The 26,994-nt window shown below is 49.0% G+C and overlaps 6 protein-coding genes across 6 annotated transcripts; 3 read left to right on the top strand and 3 right to left on the bottom strand.

Annotated features, from left to right (window-relative positions):
* Positions 1-65: 65 nt before the first annotated feature.
* Positions 66-1,046, top strand: EPUS_06033 (uncharacterized protein; the record flags this gene model as incomplete). Its single annotated transcript, XM_007803722.1, has 2 exons — positions 66-390; positions 454-1,046. The coding sequence occupies 2 exons, from the start codon at positions 66-68 to the stop codon at positions 1,044-1,046; spliced, it is 918 nt and encodes a 305-aa protein (XP_007801913.1).
* Positions 1,047-1,588: 542 nt separating this feature from the next.
* On the bottom strand, positions 1,589-2,841 carry EPUS_06032 (Phospho-2-dehydro-3-deoxyheptonate aldolase; the record flags this gene model as incomplete). Its single annotated transcript, XM_007803721.1, has 3 exons — positions 1,589-2,632; positions 2,681-2,736; positions 2,790-2,841. The coding sequence occupies 3 exons, from the start codon at positions 2,839-2,841 to the stop codon at positions 1,589-1,591; spliced, it is 1,152 nt and encodes a 383-aa protein (XP_007801912.1).
* A 1,289-nt stretch (positions 2,842-4,130) lies between these two features.
* EPUS_06031 (uncharacterized protein) lies at positions 4,131-6,427 on the top strand (the record flags this gene model as incomplete). Its single annotated transcript, XM_007803720.1, has 3 exons — positions 4,131-4,223; positions 4,279-5,109; positions 6,038-6,427. The coding sequence occupies 3 exons, from the start codon at positions 4,131-4,133 to the stop codon at positions 6,425-6,427; spliced, it is 1,314 nt and encodes a 437-aa protein (XP_007801911.1).
* Positions 6,428-7,375: 948 nt separating this feature from the next.
* Positions 7,376-14,859, bottom strand: EPUS_06030 (uncharacterized protein; the record flags this gene model as incomplete). The annotated part of the gene is made up of 3 exons (XM_007803719.1): positions 7,376-7,963; positions 8,024-14,679; positions 14,733-14,859. 3 exons carry the CDS (start codon positions 14,857-14,859, stop codon positions 7,376-7,378), a joined length of 7,371 nt encoding a protein of 2,456 aa, XP_007801910.1.
* Positions 14,860-20,897: 6,038 nt separating this feature from the next.
* On the top strand, positions 20,898-22,745 carry EPUS_06029 (uncharacterized protein; the record flags this gene model as incomplete). Its single annotated transcript, XM_007803718.1, has 2 exons — positions 20,898-22,042; positions 22,091-22,745. 2 exons carry the CDS (start codon positions 20,898-20,900, stop codon positions 22,743-22,745), a joined length of 1,800 nt encoding a protein of 599 aa, XP_007801909.1.
* Positions 22,746-24,409: 1,664 nt separating this feature from the next.
* On the bottom strand, positions 24,410-26,689 carry EPUS_06028 (uncharacterized protein; the record flags this gene model as incomplete). Its single annotated transcript, XM_007803717.1, has 4 exons — positions 24,410-24,625; positions 24,681-25,097; positions 25,144-25,825; positions 25,878-26,689. 4 exons carry the CDS (start codon positions 26,687-26,689, stop codon positions 24,410-24,412), a joined length of 2,127 nt encoding a protein of 708 aa, XP_007801908.1.
* Positions 26,690-26,994: the final 305 nt, after the last annotated feature.

Below are 26,994 nucleotides of genomic sequence, written 5' to 3'. Positions count from 1 at the left end.
TGGTCCTCTGTTGATGAGAAAAGTTTATAAAAAACAACCGAAGTCTTTCCCTTCGTCTTTCCATCATGTCTCGTTCCGCCCCAGACGTCTACACTCGCTTCACATCTACATCTCCTCACGCATCCTCAAAACCACCTCGATCATCGTCTACCACCTCTCCACAGTTCGGCTCCTACAAACCCCCCACACCACATCAATCCCAGAAACCTACAATACCGCCCGGTCCTCTCAATGAAACCCCGCAAGAAAAAGTCGCCCGCCTACGCGCAGCATCCAGACTCGCAAAATCCCAAGCTAGCCTCTCCCCTGTCGACCGCACCATCGAATATGGAAGGATGCTAGCAGACAAAACACATCGAATCGTGGCCTATGGCCTGATCGGTTTCTCAGGTACTCATCTTTTCAATCGTCACGCCATACCACTTCAATTTTACTAACCACAACTCTATACAGGCATCGCAGCCCTAATATCCGTCTACGCAATGACTGACCTAGTCCTCCACCACCGCCGTCAAAAGCGTGCCTGGATCGACCGCGAGCTCCAGCGTCTGCAAGACGCTCAACAAGCATTTCTCCGTGGTGACGCAACGCCCGAGCAATTGCATCTACTGCAGCAGGAGAGGGCGGGCGATGAGATCGTAGAGAAGGCTAAGCGGGAGAAGGAGAGGAAGAAGCGGGAGAGCTGGTGGGGAAAGGGCAAAGCTCTGATAGGGCTCGGACCGAAGGAGGGATTGAATCCAGAGGAGGAGGCAAGATATGGGAGGGTGCAGAGTAGAGCGGAGATGGAGGTATTGCCCACAGAAAGGCTACTGGAGGAGGAGCGATGGGTGGGAGACAAGAATGATGGGAAGAGCGTCACCGAGGCCGTGAGGGACATGGTCGAGGATCGGAGGAGAACGGGCGAAAAGCAGGTCGATCATTTGCCCGGCACGCAAGGGGGGGCCCTTGACGTACTGGCCAGCAATGTCACCAATTCCGTCAGGACGGAGACTGGTGCTGGAAAGGTCAGCTGGTTCGGCTGGGGTAAAGGAAGGGACCAGTCGTGATGTTTATACGAGATCTGTTTGAGAGTGTACAAATGATCCATGCTGCACAAGCTAGCGAATATCCTCGCTCGTTTCTCTGCTCAGGACATCCTTTTGTCGATGCAACGAGACTCCATGGCACAACAAAGTCAATGCCAGCTGCCACATCATCTACCATCACGGCAGGCACCAGCTTGCATACAGGGCATGCTAGAAAGGTTCCGTCTCCACATCGTACACGTTTGACACTGTCCGAGGCTCCGAGTTAAGAGCTGCAGCCCTTGAAGCTACAAATGCGTGTTCCTGGCAAGCTGCAGACGGAGAGGATGGGTGATGCTTGTTGTGTCGCCTCCGTCCAGGCCTGTTGTGATGAGGGTTTATCCTGCTGCAAACTGCATGTCAGTAGCAGGTGCACTGAAGATGCTGTTATAACTGCTGCAGTCCATGAAGAGGTGAACATTTTACAACCATTCAGATTTATCTGTTATGTTGAAAGCAGAGCTCAAACCTTCTATTCGTGTACCTCTATCGACTAAATCACTGACAAAGAAGTTCTCCGAAATCTATGTATTGCTTTTTGCGCTTGCTGTCCCGTTTTGGCCGTTCGAGCCACTTGCCATTTTCGCCCTAATCTGCCTTCTTGCTCTCACCGCCTCAGCGAGCTGCGTCAACACCTCGACTGTTGTATCCCACCCAATACAAGCATCAGTGATACTGACACCCTTTTTCAATGCAGCAGACCCATCACTGGTAACTTTCTGGCTGCCCTCATTGATGTTGCTTTCGATCATGACCGCCACGATCCCTTCCTCTCCTTGTCTTAACTGATCTGCAATGCTCTTGGCGACCAGGGGCTGATTCCTGTGATCTTTCTTCGAGTTGCCATGAGAGCAATCAATCATCATAACCTGTTTCTGGTTCTTCTTCGCCAGGGCCTCTTTGGCTGCCTTTACACTCTCTGCATCGTAGTTTGTGCCTTTGCTTCCTCCCCGGAGAATCACGAAGCCGTCGTCGTTACCGCTTGTTTTGGTGATGGCGGCGAGACCTTGCTTGGTTACGCCCATAAAGTAGTGCTTTGCGGCTGCAGCACCGACAGCATCGATGGCAACTCCTAAACTGCCATCGGTGCCGTTCTTGAAGCCGATAGGGAAGGAGAGGCCGGATGCAAGTTCGCGGTGAAGCTGAGATTCTGTTGTACGTGCACCGATGGCGCCTAGCGAAATCAGGTCGGCAAGAAATTGAGGAGAGATTGTGTCCAGCATTTCGCTGGCGATCGGCATGCCAAGGCTGGTGAGGTCTGCATAAAGCTGCCGTGATATTCGAAGACCCTTATTGATCTTGTAGGATTCGTCGATGTCAGGATCATTTATCAGACCTTTCCAACCAACTGTTGTTCTTGGTTTCTCGAGATAGGCTCGCATAATAATGGAAAGGTCTGAAGAGAGTTCTTCTGCGACTTTCTTTAACTTGCTAGCATATTCGAGGGCGGTAGCAGGATCGTGGATGGAGCATGGCCCAACCATGACAAGAAGTCGGTCATCTCGCTGGTGAATGATTTCGATACATTCCCTGCGACCCCGCTTTACCGTCTGAATCGATGCCTCACTCTAGACAATGTGAGCCGTTTCCAATAGGAAAAGGCAGACGGCACGTACCGCAGGGACTTCGGTTTGTAGAAGTACAGGAGGTATCAGAGGATCGTAACCAAGCACTGTAGACGGTCAATGGTCTGGAAATTTAGTTGTCATAGTATGCTGCTCTGACCTCTGATTTCTTCATTAAACTCGGACCCAATTGTCGCATCTATGAGGGGCATGCTGGGCTGCTGGGCTAGTCGTCTCAGTGTGGGGTGGATCAGTGGAGTCGGTGTTTCAAGGCGTCTTTGGTTTTAGGAAGAAAAGTCAAATTTCTTCAGCCAAGGTAGTGGATAGAAGACAACCCTTTCTATGAGCATGGGCTTCTCAGCTGAGTGAGATAAACCCAGGATTGTGAGTCAAATATCAGCATGGAATTATTGGTGGGTGAGAGATTTCTGCTACGTAGTACCCGGTTCCGCAGATCGTCAGCCGTAGGGCGGTGAAATGGCCTAGACATGAGGTAAATAGGTCAGTAACGTAACAGTACCTAAAATGCAACCCTTTCACCCATGAAAAGAGAGCAGATATTACAGGGGTATACAGACGCTGCATCACACTCAGATCAAGATAAAACTTCTTGGTTCCCTTTTCAGCGATGATCTAAAGGGATGCTTCTACTAACCAATGAGATTATAGATGTAAAAACTATCATTATAGGTTGAGAATTGGATAGTAGAAATCTTTGGCTAGACTAATTATCCAATTAAGAGTGCCAGGGCTTGGTCAGTCATGCTGTTGCATTTTAGGTACTGCTGCGTTACTGGTCCACTTGTGTCACAATTTTTCTGGCCTCCCTGATGTGTACGGTCAACTAAGCATGTTTGAGTGTTACTGTCAATTGATTATTGGAGGCTTGATGATGAGTGACAAAATAACTGAGAAGCCAACAGCGCCGAATCTACACTAAACAGTCTCACCATCAACGACAGTTAGCATTAGCCTCATACCCAAACCTTATTGAGCCATGCTGACAGTCAGCTAACGTGACTAACTACTGCGGCGCTCGTCTGACGAGACATGTACAGCCAGTATCCGTACCCACAACACTTGTTCCAACAATAATAATAGCATCCACCAGGGCACTACAATGTCCGTTCTTGTCCGTTCAGAACGGTGCTCCAACTTGATCGATCAGACCAACTGTATCTAGATTGGTCCTCCCTGATCCTAGGAGACTTATCTTGTGTGGCTCTGGCTGCACCCTCTACTGGGCCTGACCTGCTCTTGTCGCCGGGCACGCGCCAAGTTTCAGGTACGAGCCTGGGACAAGTCTCATACTGCCAATGTTTATGAAGTCAGTCTCATGACTGTCTGATGTTCCTCGACGGCCATGGTATAATACGTTCGAGCACTTCTTGACCCAGCCGTCATTCAATGCACAACCTCAATCGTTGCACTTCTCGACGTTTCCTACCCCAAGAAACGCCCACCCCGCATAAGGCACCTGTCAACTAGTGAGCAACCGACAATGCCCTTATCCAAGTCTTCCAAGCGTCCGCGGTCTGTCGAGAGCGGAGAAGAGGGAGAAGAGGGAGATTACAGTGGTTCCCCGGTTGGAAAGGTCCGTCAAGCCTCACGTTGGACCTCAAGGCTTATACTAACTCCTTCCTGTTTAGAGACAATGCTCGCTACCTCTCCGCATATCACCTACCTCGTCGCCTCGTAGGGTCTTCAAGCAGAAACCTAAGTCGACAGGGCTTTGTACGATACCTCTGACACTGACTCCGGTTGAGTCATCGGACGAGGACATTGAAGAAGAGGAGCACCTCTCAAGCTTGTCGGCATTTAATCTCTCCGCCTTCAACATCTCACAACCGAGCACGGCGAGTAGCTTCCTCTCCACTAGAGCCAATGCATCAGAAAGCGATGCTATGGACACGACAGAGATGCCACCACCTTCGGTGAGCAGCTGGAGAAGGCCACAGATGACTCGACGAAGGTCGAACGGGATATCTGCAATGACACAATCGATGCAGATGAACTTTTCTACGAATGCAGATCAGCCTGATGCAAACGGCGGGCGCATACCAACACCAATTTATGGTCATTTTACTAGCACGGACGTAAACATGGATACTTCAGAGGCATCACTAAACAGCTTTATACATCCATCAGCCCGTTTCCAGCTCCGTCACAATCACAACGTTCTCTCGCCCATGATGAGCGAAGATGGCGAATCGGAAGCTGACTGGTGGCGAAGGCGTCGACTTCCTAGCCCTGCAGAGAGTCCCGTCATATCACAGCGAATGGAAACAGATGACCTGACAGGTCCTGGTATGATGGACGCTCTGTCTTTTGACAACATGCAAACACACAACTCAGAGATGATCGATGAAACCAACCCAAGCCCACCATTGTCATCAACTTCCTCTAGAGGAAGTAAAGGGCATGCCATGTTCGAAAGGCGGTCCGATACGGGCTCGGAGGCGCCAAGAAAAGGCAAACTTGTGATGGGTTTTCGCGCGGACTGTGAGAAGTGCCAAAAGCATGTGCCAGGACATTATAGTCACATCGTCTGGGAATGAGCTCCGAAGGCCTGTGCAGGGCTGAAGGTCTCAGTGGCGTCCATAAGTCATGTACATGACTATACGAGCATTTTACGGAGTTTCTGCATTTTAGGAAAGCGTCTTAAGCGGCATTACATATCCAAGCATTTACGATTTCGGGTCACAGCTGGATCGGCAAGCATAGCACGGTATCATATCAATCATATACATTTCAAGAATCAAACGATACAGTTTTCACAACAAACCAGGCCAAATGTTTGAAAGTGTCAAGTGAAAGCACCCATTCAGAACTATATAAATTGGTTCAAGGTAGGTCTTTCCTCGGCATTTTAAAAGCCCATCTTCTGTCTTAATGGTAGTCAAAATATCAATGCCCTTATGTGAGATTCAGTATGTCTCAATAGAATAAAGGCAGGTGTGTAATGCTTAACTGCATTCGATCCATTTTCCAGCAATTCGGAAGACAAATACCCACGCTGCTCTCACTTGACCTGATTCCTGCATTTCTTCCTCAGCCAAATCAACCTACAGCTTCCCCAACATCCCTTCTTCTCGCTCAGGTCTCTACAGGCCTCCTGCAGCTTCGAAAGTCGCTCCACACCTCTTCGTCGGTGATGAAATATGTGCCCAGGACTGACCTACCCTACGGGGCAACCACATAACAGCTGCGGTCTCCGTCTAGCATGCCATTGAACCTCTGGCATCGACCGAGATTTACAGACCACGTTCCCGCAGACAAAAATATATAGATCGAGAGGGTCGACTCTTCAACTTTTAGCCTTCTCGCCCGCTTGGACCGGATCTGCGATTTCATCGACCAGATGCTGCTACCACAAGGTAGACTATCATCGAGCTCAGATGCAGACAGCTACAGCAACCCATCTCCGGCATCCCTCGACCACGTTTCGGTCCAAGGCGATATCCGTGTCTCACAGGCTCCAACCGTCATAGTTGCCTAGCTGATGCGCAAGCACGCCCTACCTCGCGACGTGGACGGAGCGGAGGTAAAATCGAAGTGGCCCCGGGCGAAGCCAAGAAGGACTTTAACGGATTGGCTGAGCGTTGGGGAGCAGGTCGTGTATCAGATCTGGGAGACGACGAGGACGAATGGGCAGCCAAGAAGGGTTACGCGGAATATAGAGAGAGAAAGGCGCAGCTGAAGAGGAAAGGCGTAACAGGGAACGAGCCCATCAAGCCCCTGACCCTACATAACGACGAACCGCATTTTCGGATGCAAGCACCGAGATTGGTTGCATAAGCAAGGACATTCCCACGAAGCGTTGCATATCTACCTATGGACGATGCAGGCAACAAGTGGCTGCCCTTTGATTGGCACTACTTTACATACTACGTACTCATCGGTAGCTACAGTATCCGCCGGCCGAGGAGCACAAAGGAGCACATGGCAGCAGCAGCAGCAGCAGCAGCAATAGCAGCACCCTCATGTACATATAAAAACCACAGGAAACTTACAAAGACAAAATCCATCCTCAAGCTCGAGAAGCGCCCACCTTGCCATTCCCAACCTTCTCCCCCTCGCATCTTTCCTCCAAAAACCCAAACAAACCAATAGCTACTGGTTAGAAAATAAATACTCGCAGCAGCGGAAGAGATGTGGAGAGATACATCAACCAGCGGGCAGGCTTCTGGTTCTAGTTAGTTGTAGTACCCACGCCACAATATCGACATACTCACACTTTTGCATTCTTGTCGCTAGCTATGTAACTAATTTACTAATTGAAAGAGTTGAAAAAAAAAGAATCCAAAAAGAATCCGGAAATAATCAAAAAACGTGAACAAGGATCATGCACAGAAGCAGTCTGATACGTATACATAGACCGATCAAGTCAACCATCTTCTTCTGTGTCTGGATGGGGGGCTTCATCAATATCAGAGGTACGCTTTATTCTGCCCCTTCCCCTCCACCCCCCCCTCCCCCTTCTTTCTTACAACACGACCGGAATCCACGTATCGCACGAAAAGAAAAGAAAAGAAAAGAGAAGAAATAAGAGAGAGCTCGATAGCAGCAGCCGATAGTACAGCCACATGCTTGGGGCCAACCCGTTGGCACCCGGACGTCCTCCATGACGAACGCCCTTTACTCAATGCTGCAATCCACCCACTGCATCAGGGGAACAGAGAAAAAAGACGGTATCAAACACTCCACCATCTCCTTCTCCGTCTGCCAGGCCAGGCCACCTCCATCTCACCAGAAACTACACCATCCGATATAATGCTGACACAGATTCTCCGTATTGGTAGCTTGTTTGATCAACTTCTCCACCTGCTCCGCTACCAGCAGCTCCCCCTCGCCTCGTCTTTCCATACCCATGTGACCACCCGCACTACCATCGAGCGCCGCTGCCGCGACAATGGCACCCAGATCCATGGACCCGGCCGTGCTGGCTTCGAGCCGTTGCGCTGGCGTAAGGATACTGTTCCCTTGACCAGTCGTACTCGTGGGAGGAAAGTCGCGGCCCGTCAATTTCTGTTTCACACAAGCAAGCACTTGCAGCGCTCGTGCGTTCTGCACTTCTCGTGCGTCTTGGGGGTTATTGGGTGAGCGGATGGATGAGAGACCGCCAGGTAATGCTTCGAGGACGCTAGAGCGGCGGTGACGGTAAGGGTTTCCGGGTGGTTGCGTGACGGGCGAGGGAGGAGAGTGGTTGGCTGGATTATCTAGATTGACAGGGATGTTCTCGATGATGGAAGCACGGCGTTCGGAGCGGAAGTGTGGTCTGGGTGGGGACTCACGGACATTGAGGCGCCAGTTCAGAAGCGGATCATGGATGAACTAGAAAGAGAAATGTTAGTCGGGAGCATGGAGAAGGGGTTTAGTGACAGGAGAACCTACAGCTTCGAGCACCGCCACCAGGGAGTCCTTGTTCTCTCTGATGACGCGCATGACGGCTTCGCAGGTGATGCGGAAGCTGCCTTCGATATTGCTGACCTCCATAGCAAATGTCAACATCCTAGTCAGACGGAACGGTACTCTTTCTGGGTATTTTTCGCGATGCATTGCCACTTCAAAACAATCGCCGAAATCAATGTGAATGATCTTGCCAGTGATGCGGTCCAACATCAAGTTCGAAGGATGTCTGTCACCCAGCCCAAGGATGTATCCGACCATAGACATAACTGCCAGTGAGCGAGTGTAATTGGTTCGCCGTTCCAGCCACGACTCGGATGATTTGGATTTGAGCCAGAGAACGCGATAGAGATCCTTCCCGGTGGTATTGTCCATGGCATATCCAAATACTTCGACCTTCTGCATGAGAGTCAGGTTGTCATAATCAGGGGCCATTTGCAACATAATGCGGTGTTCGATATTGAGAAGGATCCTTCGTGATTCACGATACTCCTTGATGAGATTGTGCAAGGTATCTGAATTGGGAACCCAGCCAAGAAGGCCAGAGTTTTGGGAGAGAGGGATGGCGGGAAATCTTTGGATATTAAGATGGCGCTTGAAGCTGTCAGCGTCATTGTTGAGCAGCGTATTGACTAGGCCGAACAGCTGCATGACACGCTCGTCCTGTCGGATATCTTCATGCCCCTTTAATACATAGGTGTAGGGCATCCCATCACTACCCTTTAGAGTCATCTTGCGTGGCCGTTGTTTCGAAGGGATCACGGTGAGAACATGGTCGAATTCTACGATCTTGATGACAGGACGACCAGAATGATAAGTTCCAGGTGCGGCGAGATCAAGATTTCTCGCCTCTTTGAGACGTGGAGAAACATACTTGAGATCTAGGGTCATCAGCTGTGGCAGTTGTCGGGCGATCTTTCTGAAAACCGTATAGTAAAGATCCCATGCTTGATTAAGGTCGCCCAGCTCTTGAGTTTGCTTATGGACATTGCAAAAGTGTCTGGCCTCTGCAAGATCGTGGCCAAATGCCTGCGCAAATGAAACCTCTCGCAATGTCTCAGCACCTCTATCAAGCATCTCATGGAGAGGTGCTAACGTAGCAAACATGCCCTCGACGTTTTGATCGCCAAAGTAGAGACGGGAGGCCTCTTCAAGACCTTCATGCCAGAGTTCGTGCCATAAAATGGCTACGCGAATAAGTTCATGGCTGACTAGGTCGGCTTGTTCAACTAGAGTAGGACTATGCTGCCGCATACTTTCCATGATCTGAGTAGCTGAATGGGATCTTCGAGCGACATTAGACTTAATTGCCACTGTCAGTGGGTATACAAGGGCTTGTGGATGAGCCTTTCCAACTTCAGAAAGAAGTCTATGCACAGATAGCCGGACACGCTGATTCACCTGATTTATGCGTGCGATCAACTGAGGAATAACTTCAAGCCACGTATCGATACTGACGGATTGGAAGCCCTCGGTAACTGCGAGATTGACTTCGTGATGGCCACCATGAGCGAACCACAATGTCAGTAGACGTAAGGTATCCTGCAACGAGCTCGTCGTGGACAGAGAAATAGATTTGAAGAAGCCCCTCACGGCCGGTACAACGTGATCGAGGATGATATTTTCGGGTAATTTGACACGTTCTTGGTCTGCATGGGAGTCCATCGAGGTGACGACTTCAAAATTAGCGAGGGCCCATGCATGCCACGCCTTGTAGGATGTGCGGTTATACTGTGTTGCAGCAGAGTAGGAGTTCAGAATGTCTCGGACACCTTCTCGGACATGATCGCTGCTCCAATCGCCTTTATGTAGGTGTGCTTGCCAATCTCCCTGTTTGAGGTAGCATTTGGCTAGAAGTTTCGTGTACTTGGTAGCCTCGAGCATCTTCGAGCGAGTCGCCATGCTGTCCTGACTGTTAAGAGCTGGTGCACCGATGCCATTATTTCTGTCGCCGTTGACGCCATTGACGAGCGTTGCGTTATAGTGTGCATATTCTTCTGACAATCTGGCAGTGAAATCCTTCAAGAATATGAGAGTATTTTGCTGGTTGCCTATTGCCCAATTGTACTTGAGTCGTGCATAAGAGACTTGAGGAGGCACATTGCCACTCTCGTCCCGTGTGACATTTTCCAGTGAAGCGAGGGTTCTCTCCGCCAGACTTGATCTTGCTGTTTTCCTACACAGATTGGCAAACTTGATCCACATCTCCAGGTTCTCGCTGGGATTGATGACCAATGCTCTCACCTTTAGCATCCTTTGCCAGACCTCAACATTTTGCTGGCATCCGAGAAGTCGCCTATCCCAGGTCTTCCGCAGTTGTTCTTGCTTGCGGGGATCCGAAGCACCTTTCTTGTATGTGATGATCTCCTCGAGCTCAGTGAGCATTTGTGTGCGGACGACTACATTGTAGGCGCGGTTGTAAGATTCTCCGATGATCGCCGTCAGCTCTGCGTTGACAGCTGCACGAGCCTTGCTGATAAACCTTTCGGCTTCTTCGAAGCTGTTGCGGTGAAGTGACAGGACGGCTCCAAAGAAAGACCGATCCGCAGAGTCTTCTTTGAGGGCGCTGAGGTATGGATCAACCAAATCCCACTGACCTCGCCCCCATGCAGCTGCAGCAGCCAAAGCAGCCATCTGTTTCTTCTGATCACCATTTGCTTCTTGCCAGTGATCCTGGGCAAGTTCTGACAGGACTTTCCATTCACCCAGGGCATGCAAACACCGCATCTTGCCCATGATAACATCGAAGTTCTGGGGTTCAATATTCTCGCGGCGGTTGTACGCGTCTAACGCTTCTTCCCATCTCTGTAACTTTTCGAACCAGGCTTCTTTCAGCTCGACTTCGCTGTAATATTGTGCTTTCCTGAGTATGCCGATTGCCGCGTCAGTCTGTTGTAATTGGTTGTTGATACTTATCAATGCTTCCACGGTTGACCCATTCTGATCTTGTTCGAATTGTAATTCTTTGTAATGAAGCGCCTTCGCAAACGCATGGCATTTAGATGCAATCTTTGCAAGCTCTCGAATATCAATCGGCAATGCCTTATCATCATGTTCCATGAACTCTGCAAGATTGAGTAGGACGTGTAAGATATCGATAGGTATGTTGGCAGCGCTGAGGGCCTTCTCTATTGATCGTACAAGCTCTTCCTGATATTGATCATATAGCTCAGGCCAGCATGACACAAACGCGGCATTAAATAGATCTTTGGCTAGTGGTTGGTAAACACCAGCCAAGCTAGCACAAGCTCGTAAAGCATGCGATGGGGACTCCTTCAAGAGCTCGACACTGAATCTCCTCATCCATTCCTGCCAGTCTTCTCTCGTGGACTTCTGTGATGTGTCCCAGGCGTTCTTCAAGTGCTCCTGATTAACTGGAAGCTTCTTTGACTCGACAGCCGAGTACGAGTTATCTTCTCCCAGCGGTCCATGCGTTTCGTCCGAATTCAGATCTTGTGGAAGGGACTCACCTTTTTGTAGCTTCGAAACCAACTTGTTGTAAGTGTGATTGCTGATCTGACCAACTTTCGCCGCTTTATTGACAAGAGGGATATAATGAATAAAGTCCTGATTGAGCTGGAACAGTAAGGAGGATATGCAATCCATGGCTGCAGTCTTGAGTTGCCGCTCTGCTGCATTGGTAGCCACCTTCTCAGGGGGCGTACCAATGACTTTCGCCAGTGGGTGAATCATTGTCGATGAGAAGTCCGAGACATTGACCAGCCGGCAAAGCTTACTCAAAGTATCAATAGCAGCCTTTCGTGATGAAACTGGCGCTGTAGGCGAGTCGAACATTCGAACGATAGCGGGAATGATGAGGTGCATGTACTCCTCGCCGCTTGAGCCGAAAACCAGGAAAGTATGCAGGATGCGTATGGACGCCTCCCTCGTAGGATCAATGTCCTGTTCAAGGACTCCAAGCAATAGTGGCAGCAAACCAGCAAGGTATTTCTTGAATTCTCCTTCAAGAGACTTTGATATAGCTTCAACGAGGGAGAGGATGGTCGACCGGACTTGATTGGATTTATTCCAGCATTCACGAGCGATTTCTAAGATGTCGGGGAGAAATGCTCTGATGTGTTGCTTGACAATGCTAACGAGAATTGCGAGCTGGTTGAAGTATGGCCCAAGTCGGGAAGTAGGCGCGCTACGTATGACGGCAAGAAATGCTGGAATGATTTGACCAAGAAATGGTACGCATTTCAGACCTAGGGTTTTGAAGATTGTGACTATCGCGTCAATCACTGCTGAATGGTATGTGACTAGGGAATGGTCCCTGAGTATAGTTTGCAAAAGTGTATTGATCACGACAGTCGGATAGTATTCCTCATTTGAAGGATTGAGGCCTTGCATAATGAGGGCGACATCGGAAACAGCTTGCGTTTCGACGTTGCTCTTGCTCTCTGCCGTGCCTTCACTGATCTGCTGATAACGATAGGGGTCAAGAGCACCGAGAACCCCCAACAGCTTGATCGCATCCTGGCGAAGTAATTCGTGAGACTCAGTCTTGATGATATTTATCAAGATTCCTAAGAGCTGCGGGTGATCAAGGTATGGATCAATCACGTATCCAGAATTTATGGCAAAAGATCCTAAAGTCTGCAAAGCCGCTTCTCTTTTCGAGTGAGAGCCAAGATCTTGGAGGGCTTCGAGGACGATAGGCATGATTTCTGGGATATGGTGCTTCATCTCGTCTCCGCCTACGCTTGCAAGCTCCCCAAGAGCCCCAATCGTAGTGGCAGCGACTCCAGGATTTGGATCCGTTGCCTTCGGTAGCAATGCTGCTACCATGGGCTCGACATAGGTTCTTATCAATCTTGATGCGTTCCGGACAAAAAGTCTAATCAGATGCGCGCTCTCCTCCTTGTGCCTGGCAGTATTTGAATAGCCCAGGCCCGTTAGCAGATTGACCAGCAGCTTTCGAAGCGGAGGAAAGACGTAGGCAGGATTGACAGTGGAAAGCCTCCCTATGATAGTTATAGCAGCCTCTCGAACTGCGAAAACTTCATCATTGACAGCAAGGAACAAGCATCTTATATTCTCCGGTCTGGCCAGGTGACGATCGAATTTGCTATCCAGAGATTTAAGGACAGTTAGACGTATATCTGGCTCTGGATCTCCCACACCGACAGTTAGTAGCTTGTCGATAACTTCACTCACTACTTGAATTGAGTGGCTGCTAGTCTGATGTACGATGGGGTCATGTACAAACAGCTGACAGCAGGTCAAAGCCGCTGCTTTGCGAATCTCAGGTTTTTCATTCTCAGAGTAACGCACTGTAACGTCTCTAACGAATTCATTGAGGATGTGGCCGGAAAAATCAAATGTGCCCAAAGTCCAGAGAGCAAGAGTGATCTCAGCATCCGAATGTTCTCCAACGAAACCACCGTAATCTTTGGCAAATGATGGCAACGGAGGTGTTCGATTATCCGGACAGCCAAGTGGTCGGTAAGGAGTCCCTATCAGGATCAGACTGAGCATGTCCAGCAGTTTTTCTTGCACCGCTGCACGTATTGGTGGAATATAGTGTGCCATATCAACGAGGGCTTGTTCAACTGGTTTACTCAGTCCACATGCGAATATAGGGTCAAGCAGAGCGTCCATGTACTTGCTCAGGGTCTGCCCCACGGCATATGAAAGCATACTAATGCACTTAAAGACTGGCCCCTCGTCAACGCCCGCCCTATTTCTGTTTTTTGCACTCAAGCTCTCACGAATGTAGACGATGGTGCCATCCAAGTATGGGGCCATAGAGCTTCCGACCGCTTTTGCGATGGATCCGATCGCAACGAAGGCAGCGTTGCGCTCCTTGTCCCTCTTCAGTTGTGCTTGAAGATAGATCATGAACTTGTGCAAATAATTGTTTATGAAATCGACAGGGGCATAGTCGGCAAGGATTGGAACTGTCTGAACCACTTGGGCTCGAATCTTTGCATCCCGGTGATCCTTGAGCCGAAGCACAATTTCACAGGCATTACGGTAGAAATCGTGCATAAACATTGCCCCCTTCAGGAGCAGCTCCTGCAATATCAATAACGAACCGTGAATCCAGTCAACATTCAGCGACTTCAGACCGTCCAATGCGTCATCGTAAATTCGCGAAAACCACTGTTGTCGAAACTGTGCATCTCGAGCAACAATGATTGCCAGACAGGCACTGACTGCTTCTGCAGATATCTTCCGGATGAGCTCCTTGGAGTCACGGAGTGGTATCCATATGAGTTCGAATATCTGTGGCACAAAACCGTAGAGTAGGGTTGGTGAATTTTTCGCAAGTTCTCTTATGACCAGCACGGCGGCCAGACGACGGCCCTCCTGTCGATCAGACTGGAGCGATTCCATCGCAGACTGTATCTCGCTTTCCACTAGCTCTGCGGTCAGAGCTCCGCCAGGTTTGGCCAGATGGCCGAGGCATTGTGCAGCTTTGTCAAGGACGACGTAGTCATTGCTTCGTAACGCGTTGTGCAAGTAACTTACAAATCTTGAAGTCTTCAGAGCAGCATCTACTCCTTCTATGTTGATCAGGCGGTCCAGCGCCCATAGCCCACCAAGTTTCTCATATGGCTCGGGTGACTGCACGAGTGAGTTGATTCTTGAACTCACGGAATTATAGAATTCGGTGAACTTTTCTGGTGACCATTCTATATCATTGTAGCATTAGCTAGGTGAACTATAGGTTGCAATAGTTACTCACCTCGCGACAACGAATTCAGTGTCTCCCTGAGCTCGTTCGAAGCTCTGGTCCGAACATCCTCATTCTTGCTTTTCAATTCCTCAAACAGCCGTCGGGTCGGGTCAAGGTTCTGGACTTGTTGCGCCATGTTTGGCACACATTGCCGGTTCTATTCTCCCACTTCAGATCATCACCATTCCTCGTGTTCCTCACGCTCACGAAGGCCTCCAGTAAACGGCTCTGTAACACAGTAATACTTTGCGCGTGGGTTTAAAGTTAACCAAATATCCCGGCACAAAAGTTGGAGAAGCGCAGGCCGTGACTCAAGAAAGAGGTGCGGGGGAACACAACGCTCGTTAGCTGTTTCAGCTCCCTGAGGCCTCCAGTAGGATTAAAGGATATCTTACAGCAGAGTCAACTTAAGTAGAAGGAGGGTATGTTACAAAAAGTCTTTCGCAATGAAAACTTATGTCTTTACTTCTAATACAGCATTCGTCGCATCGTGTTTACTAGAAGCTGTCCTGAGGGCCTTTAGTCGGTTTAGAGAATATCTCACAGTGGATCCAACTTGAGTAGGAGTAGAAGGATCCATTGCAAGAAAGCATTTTACACTGGGAAATTATATCTCTGTTTTATGTACAGGATCCGTAGCATTTCTTCAGAGTCTAGGTGCAGGTGTGCAGGTGTGCTGCCTCTTTTGGTTTAGCCCCGCCCATGATTAGGCAACGCGGCCCCCTTGCCGCTTAGTCCGGGTATAAACAGCCTGCTGCTTCTTGATCTCCCTCGCTGCCAGCAATTCAAGGTTAACGATAAGGAATTGCAAGACCTTCGCAATGCACAGTAGCAGAGCATTCACGAACACCTATATCCCTTAAACGTGGGCAAATGGGTCTAATCGATAAGTGGCTACTAGTTGGGGTGCTTAGCAATTATAATCTGAAGAAAACAAATCGAAAACTCTTTACCAGACCTTATGTGATTTTGAGCATTCTGAGCTTAAGGTTAAGAACATTTTGTTGGCCGCTTCCCACCAATAATCAGTTGGATCCTTTTACACAAGTTTAGGGAATAGAGTCTTTCCTAGCTGGTCTGACCGATAATCAGCGATGCTCCTCTCTTACTACTACAGCAGTGGGCACAGATGCCGCTGTTGATAATGTGAAAGTCGTCACTCCTGCCTTGTGGAACTGATTATGCCGGACGCTGATAAGCCTTATCATGATGAATTGGGTATTCACGTGGATGAAAACCGAAGCAGGAAGACGGCCAAGTTGTCCCCCTTTTCCCCTCCGCGACTGGTGCTACTACCATTAGAGCGTCTAAAGAGCAGTAACCTCGTCATCGTAGATGGCATTACCCTCACAGCTGGTGGCACCGCTGCCACAATAGACGGTGCGACAATCAGTCTTGCAACGGGAGCTTCAGGTCTTGTCCTCCTACCTACCAACGTCGGTTTCGCGCCGGGGAATCTGCTGCTGCTTTACTTCCCATGTCAGGCGCGCAGGGTCGTTCTACTTGTCTGCCTTAGTGGCGTGTTCGCTATTTACCGTGACAGTGCTGGTCCTGGCTGGTATAACCACCGCCAAAAGTGGTAGTAGCATGACAGTCTACTCCCTCATTGCTTCCCTCACTACTTCCCTCACGCTCAACGGGCCTCACCATAGGCACCTGCCTCCTCAACAACCTAACACACATCTACCACCTCACCCTTCCATCCATATACTCCGTCGTCTCCAGCCTCGTCACCACGTTCCGCGGCTTCTCGTCTAGCTTTGCGAGTGCCATCATCAGCGGCGGGATCTTTGCTCGGTTTCTCAGACCGGACCTGCAGAGAGGCTTTGAGGAGAGATTTCCGGCAGGAAGATGACGACCAAGGAACGAGACGAGACAGGAATTGTTCAGGAAACTACTCGATAGTCCGGCTTTAGTAGGGCAGTTGAGTAGGACGAAGAGATTAGTAGCGATGGAGGGATATGCGTATGCTTTGAGGGGAATTTTTATGGTTGCGGTGGGTATGGCGGCTTTGGCGACGGTTTTACAGGCTGGGACAGGGTGGAGGGAATGGGAAGGAAGGGGAGGAGGATGAGGAGGGGGAGGGGAAGGGGTAATGGGACGAGGAGGGGGGAGGAGGAGGGCGATAGAGGATGGACGGATTGGGATCGAGAGGGACTCGAGGGAGCTTAATAGGGTCGTCTAGAGAATCATGGTAATCGGACACAAGATATTTTACCGTGGCCTCAGTCTTCAGACGTGTTATTCAGCTGATTGATGGTAATTCAATCATAATTTTGGTAGGGCCTCTTCCTGCTAAGTAAGTAGGCAATACTTTCCCAACCCTCGGCCCATATTTCACTCAAGCATGAGAATGGAGAATGAAGAATGAAGGACTTCATATTCTCACCAAAATGATTCACCGGTGTTAGTCTGTCTCGACCTAGGTTATCATATAATCATGGCTGCGGCGTTTGGCTTTTCAGCTGGCGACTTCATAACGAGTATCAACCTCGTCAAAGATCTTGTCAAAGCTCTCAACGACAGCAGGGGCTCTTCCAAGGAGTATCTCGAGGTCATCACCGAGCTCCGAGGCCTGGAGGTTGCCCTCCTACATGTCAAAGCTCAGTACCATGGCATTATACAGATAGATCAGAGAAGCGCACTTCGCCAGGCTGTGCGAGATTCAGAAACGTCCATCGAGAATTATCTCAAGTCACTTACAAAGTATCATGGCCATCTAAGTAGCATGGGCTCAGGGATAGTTGGAAAGATGCGGTGCGCAAGATACAATGGCGGCTCTGCAAGGCCGAGGAGCTCACCTCATTCCGCCTGCGGATTGCTTCCCATGTTCAGACAATCAAGATGCTGATGGCTACAATACAGGCGTCAGTGAACTATAAACATATCTCTCCGCTTTCTGCTGACTCCCTGTTTTTAGTTCAGCACTCTCTCTATCCACCAGATGTGCACAAGCTCAAGAGCAAGAGATGAAATTCCAGACCGGAGCGTTGTCTACTATGACTGACTCTCTAAACACCATCAACCAATCTTTCGACTAGATCAAGGCTACCTGCGCGTAGTCGGGGTGCTTGCATGAGCAGGCTCTCGCTTCGATCGAGTCTACGAAGCAATTACTGGTGTACGTTTTCATTAGAAAATATATATCTGTTCGAATGAACTGATTTTTGACAGCCGGCAACACCTCCAGGTATTAAAAGCCTTCCAAACCAACCAAGATTCCTTGCCCCCACAGATTCTGCTACAGAAACCGGTCATGCTACTAGACGCACTAGATCGACTAGCACCCATTCATTTGGAATGGATAAACAGCTTCGAGGCCTTTCTCGCCGTGTTGAAGGTCAGGTTTAAGCACAATGGTCTTCAAATGATCGAAGACGGCCGATATGTCCTACAAGCTACTAAGACCAAGCGTGACGTCGATCTGAGTAGGCCTTGGGACTCCTGTCTATTTCCCGGTCAAGCATACGACATGAGCATGCTCTTTCAGGATGCTAACTCCATAGCAAGTGTTACGTGTATATCTTGCCATAGCAAATGTTCCGGAAAAGCTGGCGAGGATATTACGTGGTAAGTAACCCCGTCATGTGATCGCGTATTTACAGGAAGCTGAAGCTCTCTCACTAGTGAAAATTGCTATACTACTTTCCGACGTGTGGTCGAGTTACCTGAGGTCGATACTGCTCGACGAGAACCTTAATAAAAATTCACGTTTCAATGGGGGAAACGACAGGGATTAGAAGCGCGGAAGCCCCAGACCCAAGCTCACGTTCAGGATTTTCGATGTATTCGCCTTCTCTGTAAAACCGCCAGGAATCTTGCTACTAGTCCACAGTGTCAAAGATGCCGGCGAGTTGAGGATTTAATGCCTTGCGATCTGCCGCATGTTCCCATAATAAAAATCTGTTGCGAGCCATGTTATAATGATCTTGTCTTTGAAAGAGCGAACGAAGTCCAAGCCACTCAGGATGGCACAGAGGAAGTTGTTCCTGGCGAGAACACCTCCAAGATGATGACAATTAATAATATATGGTCTGTGAGACACTCGTTAGAGCATTCGTTCTGGACTAATCTCTCGTGATAGGGATCGTTTGCAATCAACGGAGGAATTCCAAGAAGGCGAGATTGATATCGAGAGCCTATGCGCTGAACTGAGGGCGAAAGCGCAGTGTTCGGAAAGCAGTACTGTTGTATCCAGAAAAGGTGTTGACGAAATTTTCGGTATCATGCAGGGTTCCATGCCAATGCCCAGTGTCCGCACAGTTGACAGCCCCACTCAGTTACCTCCTCACTTTATTGAGGCCTTGTAAATGGGTATGATGTTGGCTGGAATCTGGCGAACAGTGATATCAAGGGCGGATCCTCACAATCCACCCTTGGAACAAAGATCTTTTCGAAGGCCGGCAAATTACATGATTTTCAGAAGAAAAATACTCCATGCCTAATCCCTGAAATGACTGCTCTGTTGAGTGGATCTCATCGTCAGAATAAAAAAAGACGACTGGTGGAAACTGATGTCATCAACGAGAAATATACGAGGAGGAAGATAACGATCTGCATATGAAGTACCGACGACTAACAGCACATTTTCAAACTGGCTCAGTCGACTTCACCGACGCCTAGCAGTCTATTTGACCAACCAGGTTGCAATGCGAAGCGCTATGGATCAAATGATCAACAATTAGATGATATTGAATGCGAAGCAGAAAGCAGCCATGTGAGTACCCTTAGGACAGTTCCCTTACGTGACTTCACTAAACGATGGAAGATGTCGCATAAACGTTCAGTCGGGGCTGCTCGCCTAACAGAACAGTGGGAATTCAGCAAGGTTAGCCTGACGTCCTTACTACCTAGTATCTTTCTCACGTTAACTCAAGTAGCTCAAGGAGATAGCTCTTTAATTCAGCATGTCAAGCAGCTTTTATCCCTGTGTCACTGAATGAGTCTCCTTTCTTGTTAGGATTAGTGACGCTGTGATTTTAGCGTAGAAATTCTATAACAAGAGTGCAATAGATTGGAACAAGTTACTTGAATGATTGAGTATGGGTTAGGAAGAAGTTGCGTGGTAGCAACGGAAGCTAAACTACCAAACGCTAAGAGAATACTTACGTAGTAGGTAGAGTGGTGCGAGGAAGGGGGAAAGTGTAAGAGTCACTGTATGTTGGAGGAATAGCCAGCCCCCAGAAATCAGCGGATGCAAAAAGCTGTAGAATCTTGTCACAATCGCAAATGCATCAGACACCAGTTTTGCTGTTTGCTCCAGTGGCTGCTCCACAGACTGCTACTGCTGCTGCTGCTCGAAGCCAGGGGGAGAGGGGGGCCTATCTTCGGGAGGTGTATTTTGGGACCTGGTAGTTTTTGAGGATGTCAGAATGAACGGAACGACAGGGATGACAGCACAAGAGGCATAGGTCATATGACCTGCGGTGCCCCAGACGTCAAAGACTGCTTGAAACAGCGTCTTATGTCCCAGAAAGTACGTAGTAGAGTTGTGCTGCTAAAAATGCTGCTGGTGCGCTGCCTCGTCCGGTTTAGACCCGCCCGATCAGGCTAAGCGCCACCTTGCTGCTGCTGCCTTCTCTCTGTCGTCCCTTCCGTTCAGCACTGAAAAAGATGGTCTTCGACCTTTATATTAATTTGTCGGATTCTTAGATGTCAATTCTTCTACCACACAATGAACTAGATATCTATATAGTGGGCGGCGTTACAATGGGTAGGGAACGGTGTCAAGTGCCTTGGAGGTTCAAAGAGGTCAATGCTAAGTTCTAAGTTTCGTGGGACAGTACGGAGTACCCAGCCAGTAATTAGATCGGTAGGCTTGGCTAGTGGGTAGTTATGTGAACAGAGCCTCTCTGGGTCAACATTCTCAATTCCGCCTCCCTTTTATGAAGCCCAGAGCATGATGGTTGCGGAGAGAAACAAAAAAAAACATGTTTCAGCCTTCCGCACTGCAGGAGAGATCGTTGACAGACTTCAGCGAATGATGAGGGAGCTTGAAAGCCAGCATGCGATCCTAGATCCGCTCACAGATGCATTTCTTTGTTCGCTGATCCAGTTACCCAAGAGCCCGGATTGAACTATGTATCCCTGGAATTCCCATGCCATTCCACGTTGGACCTCATCTCATTTTTTACAATTAGAACAGTCTTCTCTTTTTCCTCCTACAGAATCTTAATGGCTCGGCAACTGCAAGCAAACGGAACGACTAAGGAACAGAATGATAACGTCAGATTGTCACCAGGACCTAAACGCCGACGTTCTTCAAAGATCATTTCCCCCTCAAAAATCTCAGTGGCTCGGTCACAGCAGGCAAGCGAAACAACTAAGAGACAGAACGATGAAACAACCAAAAAACACAGCAATGGCGTCAGAATGTCGCCAGGACCTAAACACCGACGTTCTTCAATGGTCATTTATCAGACTAACATAGCTCGAATGGCGCCGCCCGAAGGGCCAAACGCAGATCCCGCCAACTCAGAAACGTCTGCGACTCGAGATTCGGATCGTCAAACCATGTTATCAGGCTTCGAGCCTCGAGACGCGGGAACCCCCCGGCATGCTCCTGAAGCTGATCCCGATGCCCTACCAGTTGATTCGATGGATCCCTCACCAGTTTCGAATGCCTCCCAAGCAGAACCAGATTTCCCAGAAGGTGAACCAGACTCGCCTCAATCGCAGTCGGACGCTAGAGCTTCACAAATAATTTCAATTGAGGACATTACTCCCTATGAGACAAAATCTCGACCGTCCATATCTAGAGATACAACCTTGGGTCTGACCAGTTCCTATGATACGCCAAAACGGGAAAGGCCTCGGTTGGGGAGGCAAACAAGGTCGAAATTTGCAAAAGAAAAAATGTCACAATCAGCATCCGCTCAGAGCTCCCTGCTTTCTGCCATATGCTCGGACACCCTCAAACTTCCAAGGGCAACTTACCACTATTGGAAATGGCCTGTTCTTCTCTACATTCTGTGGTTGCTTTTCAGTCATTTGAGCGCCGCAGTCTACATGACCATTACGGAGAAGTTCGAGCCCATCTGTTCACTCCCTCTGGTAGGCCAGAAGCTTCCCATGTGCCATCATCAGTTCGAAGCACCGATTAAAGCGACGAGCCCCACAAGAATTTCTACCACTGAACAACAGATGGAAAACGTGGTAAACCTGGCCCAGGAGAGTTACGGTGTGGGCAAAATCATTTTGTCGAAAGAATTCGCGCTTAGAGACCTACGAATTCGTGTAAGGTACAGCAAGCTGAGATTCAAAAATGAATTTCTAGAAAAGATGGATGTTTTGATTCCTCTCTCGAGGAACAGCTCTGAGTATGTGTCCCTCACAAATGATCAGCCAGCTACTAACCAGACGACTAGCGGTCTTACAAAGTTCGCTGTACGAGTTTCAGGCTTATCCAGTTCTGCCATCTCAGCTAATAGGTTTGCCGTCAACACCCTACAAGATATCATTGTTCAACAGAACAGCCCTCCATCGCTTGCACAGATCCTCGCTTCATCCTTGCTGCCGTTTTCTGCGTTCAATCCTATTTACAAAAATGAGCTTGAAATTAGGGATGTACTCATGCATTCAATCATTCAGGTGAATGCCCGGCTTGTTTCTCTGATTGACTTAGCTTCTTCCAACCTAGACAACCTGGAGCGAATACTAGATAATCTAGCTGAGATCAGAGGATTTGCAGAGCAAGAGCACCAACATTCGCCCGAAAAGGCTGTGCTCGCTGAGCTCTGGCTATGGCTGGCTCGGCACGACGATTTTGAGACCTACAAATCACATCACATATTGCTGACTGACATAACCGTGTTCTACAAAACCGCTCTAGATGTCATGAGAGTGACGGTACAGGCCCTCCTGAAAATGCGATCGGATCTAGATGAGTTCGAGGACCTTCACACCAGCCCTGCCATCGCCTGGAGGGATGTTCCGTTGCAAGTCACAATCGATACGATGAACGATGCGGTGAGGAGGCTAGAATCAGAAAGAAAACAGCTTGAGGGGATGTGGCCGTTTTGACGGTGTTGCTCTGCAAAAGAGTCTGAGCGCGGTCAGACCCGTGCTACGGCCGCTCAAGCCAAAAAAAAACAGCGAAACCTTGGGCTGCGGCTGAAACGACTAATCCTTATTCTTTTCTGGAAGAGGAGAGGGTTGGCCCTGTTGATGTGGGACCAGAATCTGCTTGTTGTCCCAGCGTAGTGCCGAGAATGGGCTTTCGAATCTGAACTGGTTTGGTCTTGAAGTCGGAGTAGCAATGTGTCGAACAGACTAACCATTACGCCAAAAAGAGTTTGTGACCGTACGATCACTTTTTGCTTGCCTTAAGTGAGTATTGTATTGTCTGACAGAGTTTTGAACACTTGATATTATACAACATTTCGCCAACCTCCACAGCTAGTTCAAGAAAAGGAGGGGTTTCATAGGAGGCGGTGCAAGGTATCACTCTCCTATCCCTGCAATCAAAATGACGAAGCGATTTAGTATTATTTTTTGGGGCAGCTCTTTTCACACAATCACAGCCATGTCCTCATTTTCTTCCAACAAGCTCCGCAAAATCCTTATCCTGTTTCAGGATTTCAGCCTTACAAGCTGCATAGTATATGATCAAGACTCTCTGCCATTTGGGCGCCCGAAGAGCATCTACTCTGACCAACTAACTATCTTGGCGGCCATGCCAGCCCTGCCATGCAGGCGCATGACATGGGCAGTCGTCTTTAAGAGACTCAGGGCTTGTCAGGTCATGAGAAGTCATTTTTAGGTTGATGATATTTTGGGTGTGTAGAAGAGACTGTAGGTATTTTTGCTAACTTGGGGGGGAACCAGATTTTGTGGCATTCGACAGCACGAACCAAGATGAAACGGCTCACCGGCACGTGGTCTACGGGGTGTAGGAGCGGTCAAAACGGTAATCGAAAGGTACCCAAAACGGCAGCCGTTGTCCCGGAAATGGGCGTTGTGAGGTAGAAACCGCCCCGAGGCCCTTCTGTATGCCTAGTCTAACCAATGCAGTGGTTGGAAGGTCAGCCGGGAGATTGCATATCTCGTCGCAAAAACCGGCGTTCATGCAGACCTGGACAGCTTGAAATCCTCTCCGAGCGCTCGCATGTAGCGAACTGACGATGAGAAAATGGCCGTGTACATCCTTCAACTGATACAGTATCGGGATTTACTTTGGCTTTTGCAAAGAAAGGAGCTCAACACCTAACGAAGCAATGCTTGCAGCAGGGTTGAATCCATTCTTGAAGCCCCCAGAGTCTTGATTCGAGCTGTGTGGAACAATGCCTGCAAAAGGTCAATGAGGGAGCATGGAGAGCACCAGCACAAGTGAAGTAGCAGGATCGACCTAGTCAATAAACATCAGTACCATTTTTGCAGAATGAATGAAATAGGCTGAGAAAGAGGATATTGTATATATATGACACGTCTTGATCAACATCCATAGCACTGGCGGACCCCCATCAACCGATACAATCTGCAAAAAATCGGCTCGAATTTATGATGGAAGCGGTGCTATAGCAGGAATATCCACTCTCGCTATCATCTTCTGGCCACACTGCTACCTCGATAATGCATGCAGTTCGATCAAGCCATGAAAACTGGGCATACCGTCAGCACAGCCCGTCTCGAACGGAGTTGCTTAATATCTGACAAGATAATTGCAGTCCCTTTGCACCTACAACGATTCAGAGAGACATTCCTCGAGCTCTCTGCGCCAGATCCAAGTCCATCTCCTGGGCACTTTCGTATCCTCCTAACTGCATGGCGTGCTCCATTGTCACACGCTCTCCAACCTTGGTAGCAATGTCTGGCCTTAACGTCTTGAGTCTGCTAGCGCGATCCTTGGCAGCACGATCACGTCGTTGGGCTTTCGTCAACTTTGGCAGAGTATTTGGCTTATCCTAGCAATAGATGTCAAGCCTGTGCGACTCCAGCAGCATTTGGCAGTGTGCTGACCTTACCGGAAGAAACCTCGCGGCCATTGGGTTGTGACATATCGGGCTGCTTCCTTCCTCCAGTTGCAATATTTGGCAACCCAACACCCGGAGGACCAGAGAGCGATACAGTAGGTGGCAGTGGCTGCTTGTTCTGACCCAGCCGATCGGAATAGATTCTTCTCAACCGCTCTCTCTGCTGGCTGTAGGCTTCAAAGTCGCCACCAAGAAGATCAACCAATAAGCTCTTCGATGTCGTTCCAGTATCCTGTCGCTCTGCCATTCGTGCCGACAGTTGACTGTAAGCATGTGAGAAGCATCTGAAAATCAGATCTATCTCTGCAGTTCCCCCAGAGATATTGTTGTCTGCTTTGTTTGGATCAACAATCGCAAGGCGATTCGGTCTGTCAGAGTTGTAGTGGAAAGGCGTGTATTGATCCTGTGGAACGGTGAGCGAGGGTGCAATTGACCAAGACTCAGCCTACCTTGCGAACAAAACTTGGTGGTTCAAGTCTGATGGCTATCTCCTGCTTATTAAAGACATGACCATAGAAATAGAAGAAATTGAGCAGCAGGTAGCCTAGATTTGGTACTTGGCCTGGGCGGATATGGTGCTGAATCAAACTCGTCACCAAGCAAATAGTGGAGAAGCCTCCAAGTCCACCGAATGCCACGTCATTCAGGCCACGGATCAGGAGGTACTGCTTCATGACTGACACTAGAATCGGCATAGCAGGATACTGGAGTTTCCATGCTTGGAAGGTGTTGTTGGCAATGATGCCTGCGTCGTTGTTAAATGAGAGATCGACCTTCAAACCTGTGATTGCATCCACAAACTTAATAATGGGGACTTTTGCCTTCGCTATAGGTTGCAGGCTTCCTGGAACAGCGATGCCTTCTTTTTGTAGGACAGTATGAACGAAGAAGAGCAGATTCTTGGGCTGCGGGGGAAATCTTGATCGAGACGGATGTGTCATCAAGACCAAGTCCATGTCACCGGTTGGTAGATACAAACCTGCAGCAAAGGAGCCAAAGGGCTTAAGTTGGCAGCCAGGTTCAATTCTGGAGAACATCTTCTGCAACCGAGTAATGACGTCTAATCGAATCTCTTGTTCGAAGTCCTGTGGTCTCACCCACTCGTAGAAATCAAGGATCTCTTGGTGTAGTCTAGTCATATTAGCAGCTTTAGCACAATAATATTTTATTCGGGTCGACTCACGCTACGCCGGCCAGAACGTGTGATGTACTTGGGGGTCGGTACCAGGGCATTGGGGAGTCCGGGTTTCGAGCTTGCCATCCTCCTATAATCATACCATTTTGATGAAGTCGACTACCCTTCCTAGCTTGAGGGGGAAGCTTGTTGACTTGGCGTGGCGCATCACGCTTTCGCTTACCAACACGGGTGGAACCCTCTTCTGGTTGAGTCTTCGGACCTGTAGGTGCATTTTCAGGAACGTCCTTACGTATATCTGGGTCGTTGTCTGAAACACTGCCACCCATGTCAAGGGAGATAAAGTCTTCACCATTGGTCGCCTCGGCGTTTGCGGGCTGTGCTGGCGGAGTTACGCGTGATTTTCGGATCAACTTGACCACGTCTTGTTTCTTCTTCGGAGCATCTGTCACGGGTGGTAAAGCGGTATAAGGATCAGGATTAGACCATGAAGGTCCAGACCGCAGCCTCTTGCTAGGTCGTTGTGGTCCATCGTCGTCAGATTGCGACACGTCCATCTCCTCGTTCTCTGAGTCAGTAAGATTGTCAATCTGGCGGAACTTCTCGATTGTGTCTCCACCATTGAAAATGGGGTCTGGAGATAATGCTTGTCTTTCGGTTAGTAGAGGTCGGTCTGAGATTCTTGGACGCGGTCCTTGGCGAAATGTGAACTCGCCCCCTGTAGTTGCACGGCCATGACCTTGCCCTCGGTTGCCTTGAAATTCATACATGACCTTTCGAACATCTGCCGGAGCTGCTGGAGGTCCTTCATCATCTCCGTAACGCGGGCGATAGCGATCTGTTCCAGGATTTGATGCCATGTTTATGTGTTCCGTGGATCAGTCAATCTGGTTGTTTGGAAGTTACAAGGCGGGATAATGGAACATGGGGCTGAATATTTTATCATAGTGCCAAGACTTTTGCCTGAAGTTGAATCTCAATCGGAGCATCAACTACTACGGGGGGGCCATAAGTAATGTTAGCTCCGCGCTAGTAAAATTCTCACGAAACGCCCTCTTGACAGAACCTCTTGTACGGCGCTATGACCTCACTGCTCTACACGTTTCTATCAACTCTACGCATTACATTCGATGAATTTCGATGAATTTCGTATAGATTCTTTTGA

The sequence above is a fragment of the Endocarpon pusillum genome, assembly GCF_000464535.1.
Source record: "Endocarpon pusillum Z07020 unplaced genomic scaffold scaffold2714, whole genome shotgun sequence".
Taxonomy (NCBI): Eukaryota; Fungi; Ascomycota; class Eurotiomycetes; order Verrucariales; family Verrucariaceae; genus Endocarpon; species Endocarpon pusillum.
Note: the sequence above shows the minus strand (reverse complement) of the source record. Positions and strands in the feature narration are given on the sequence as shown.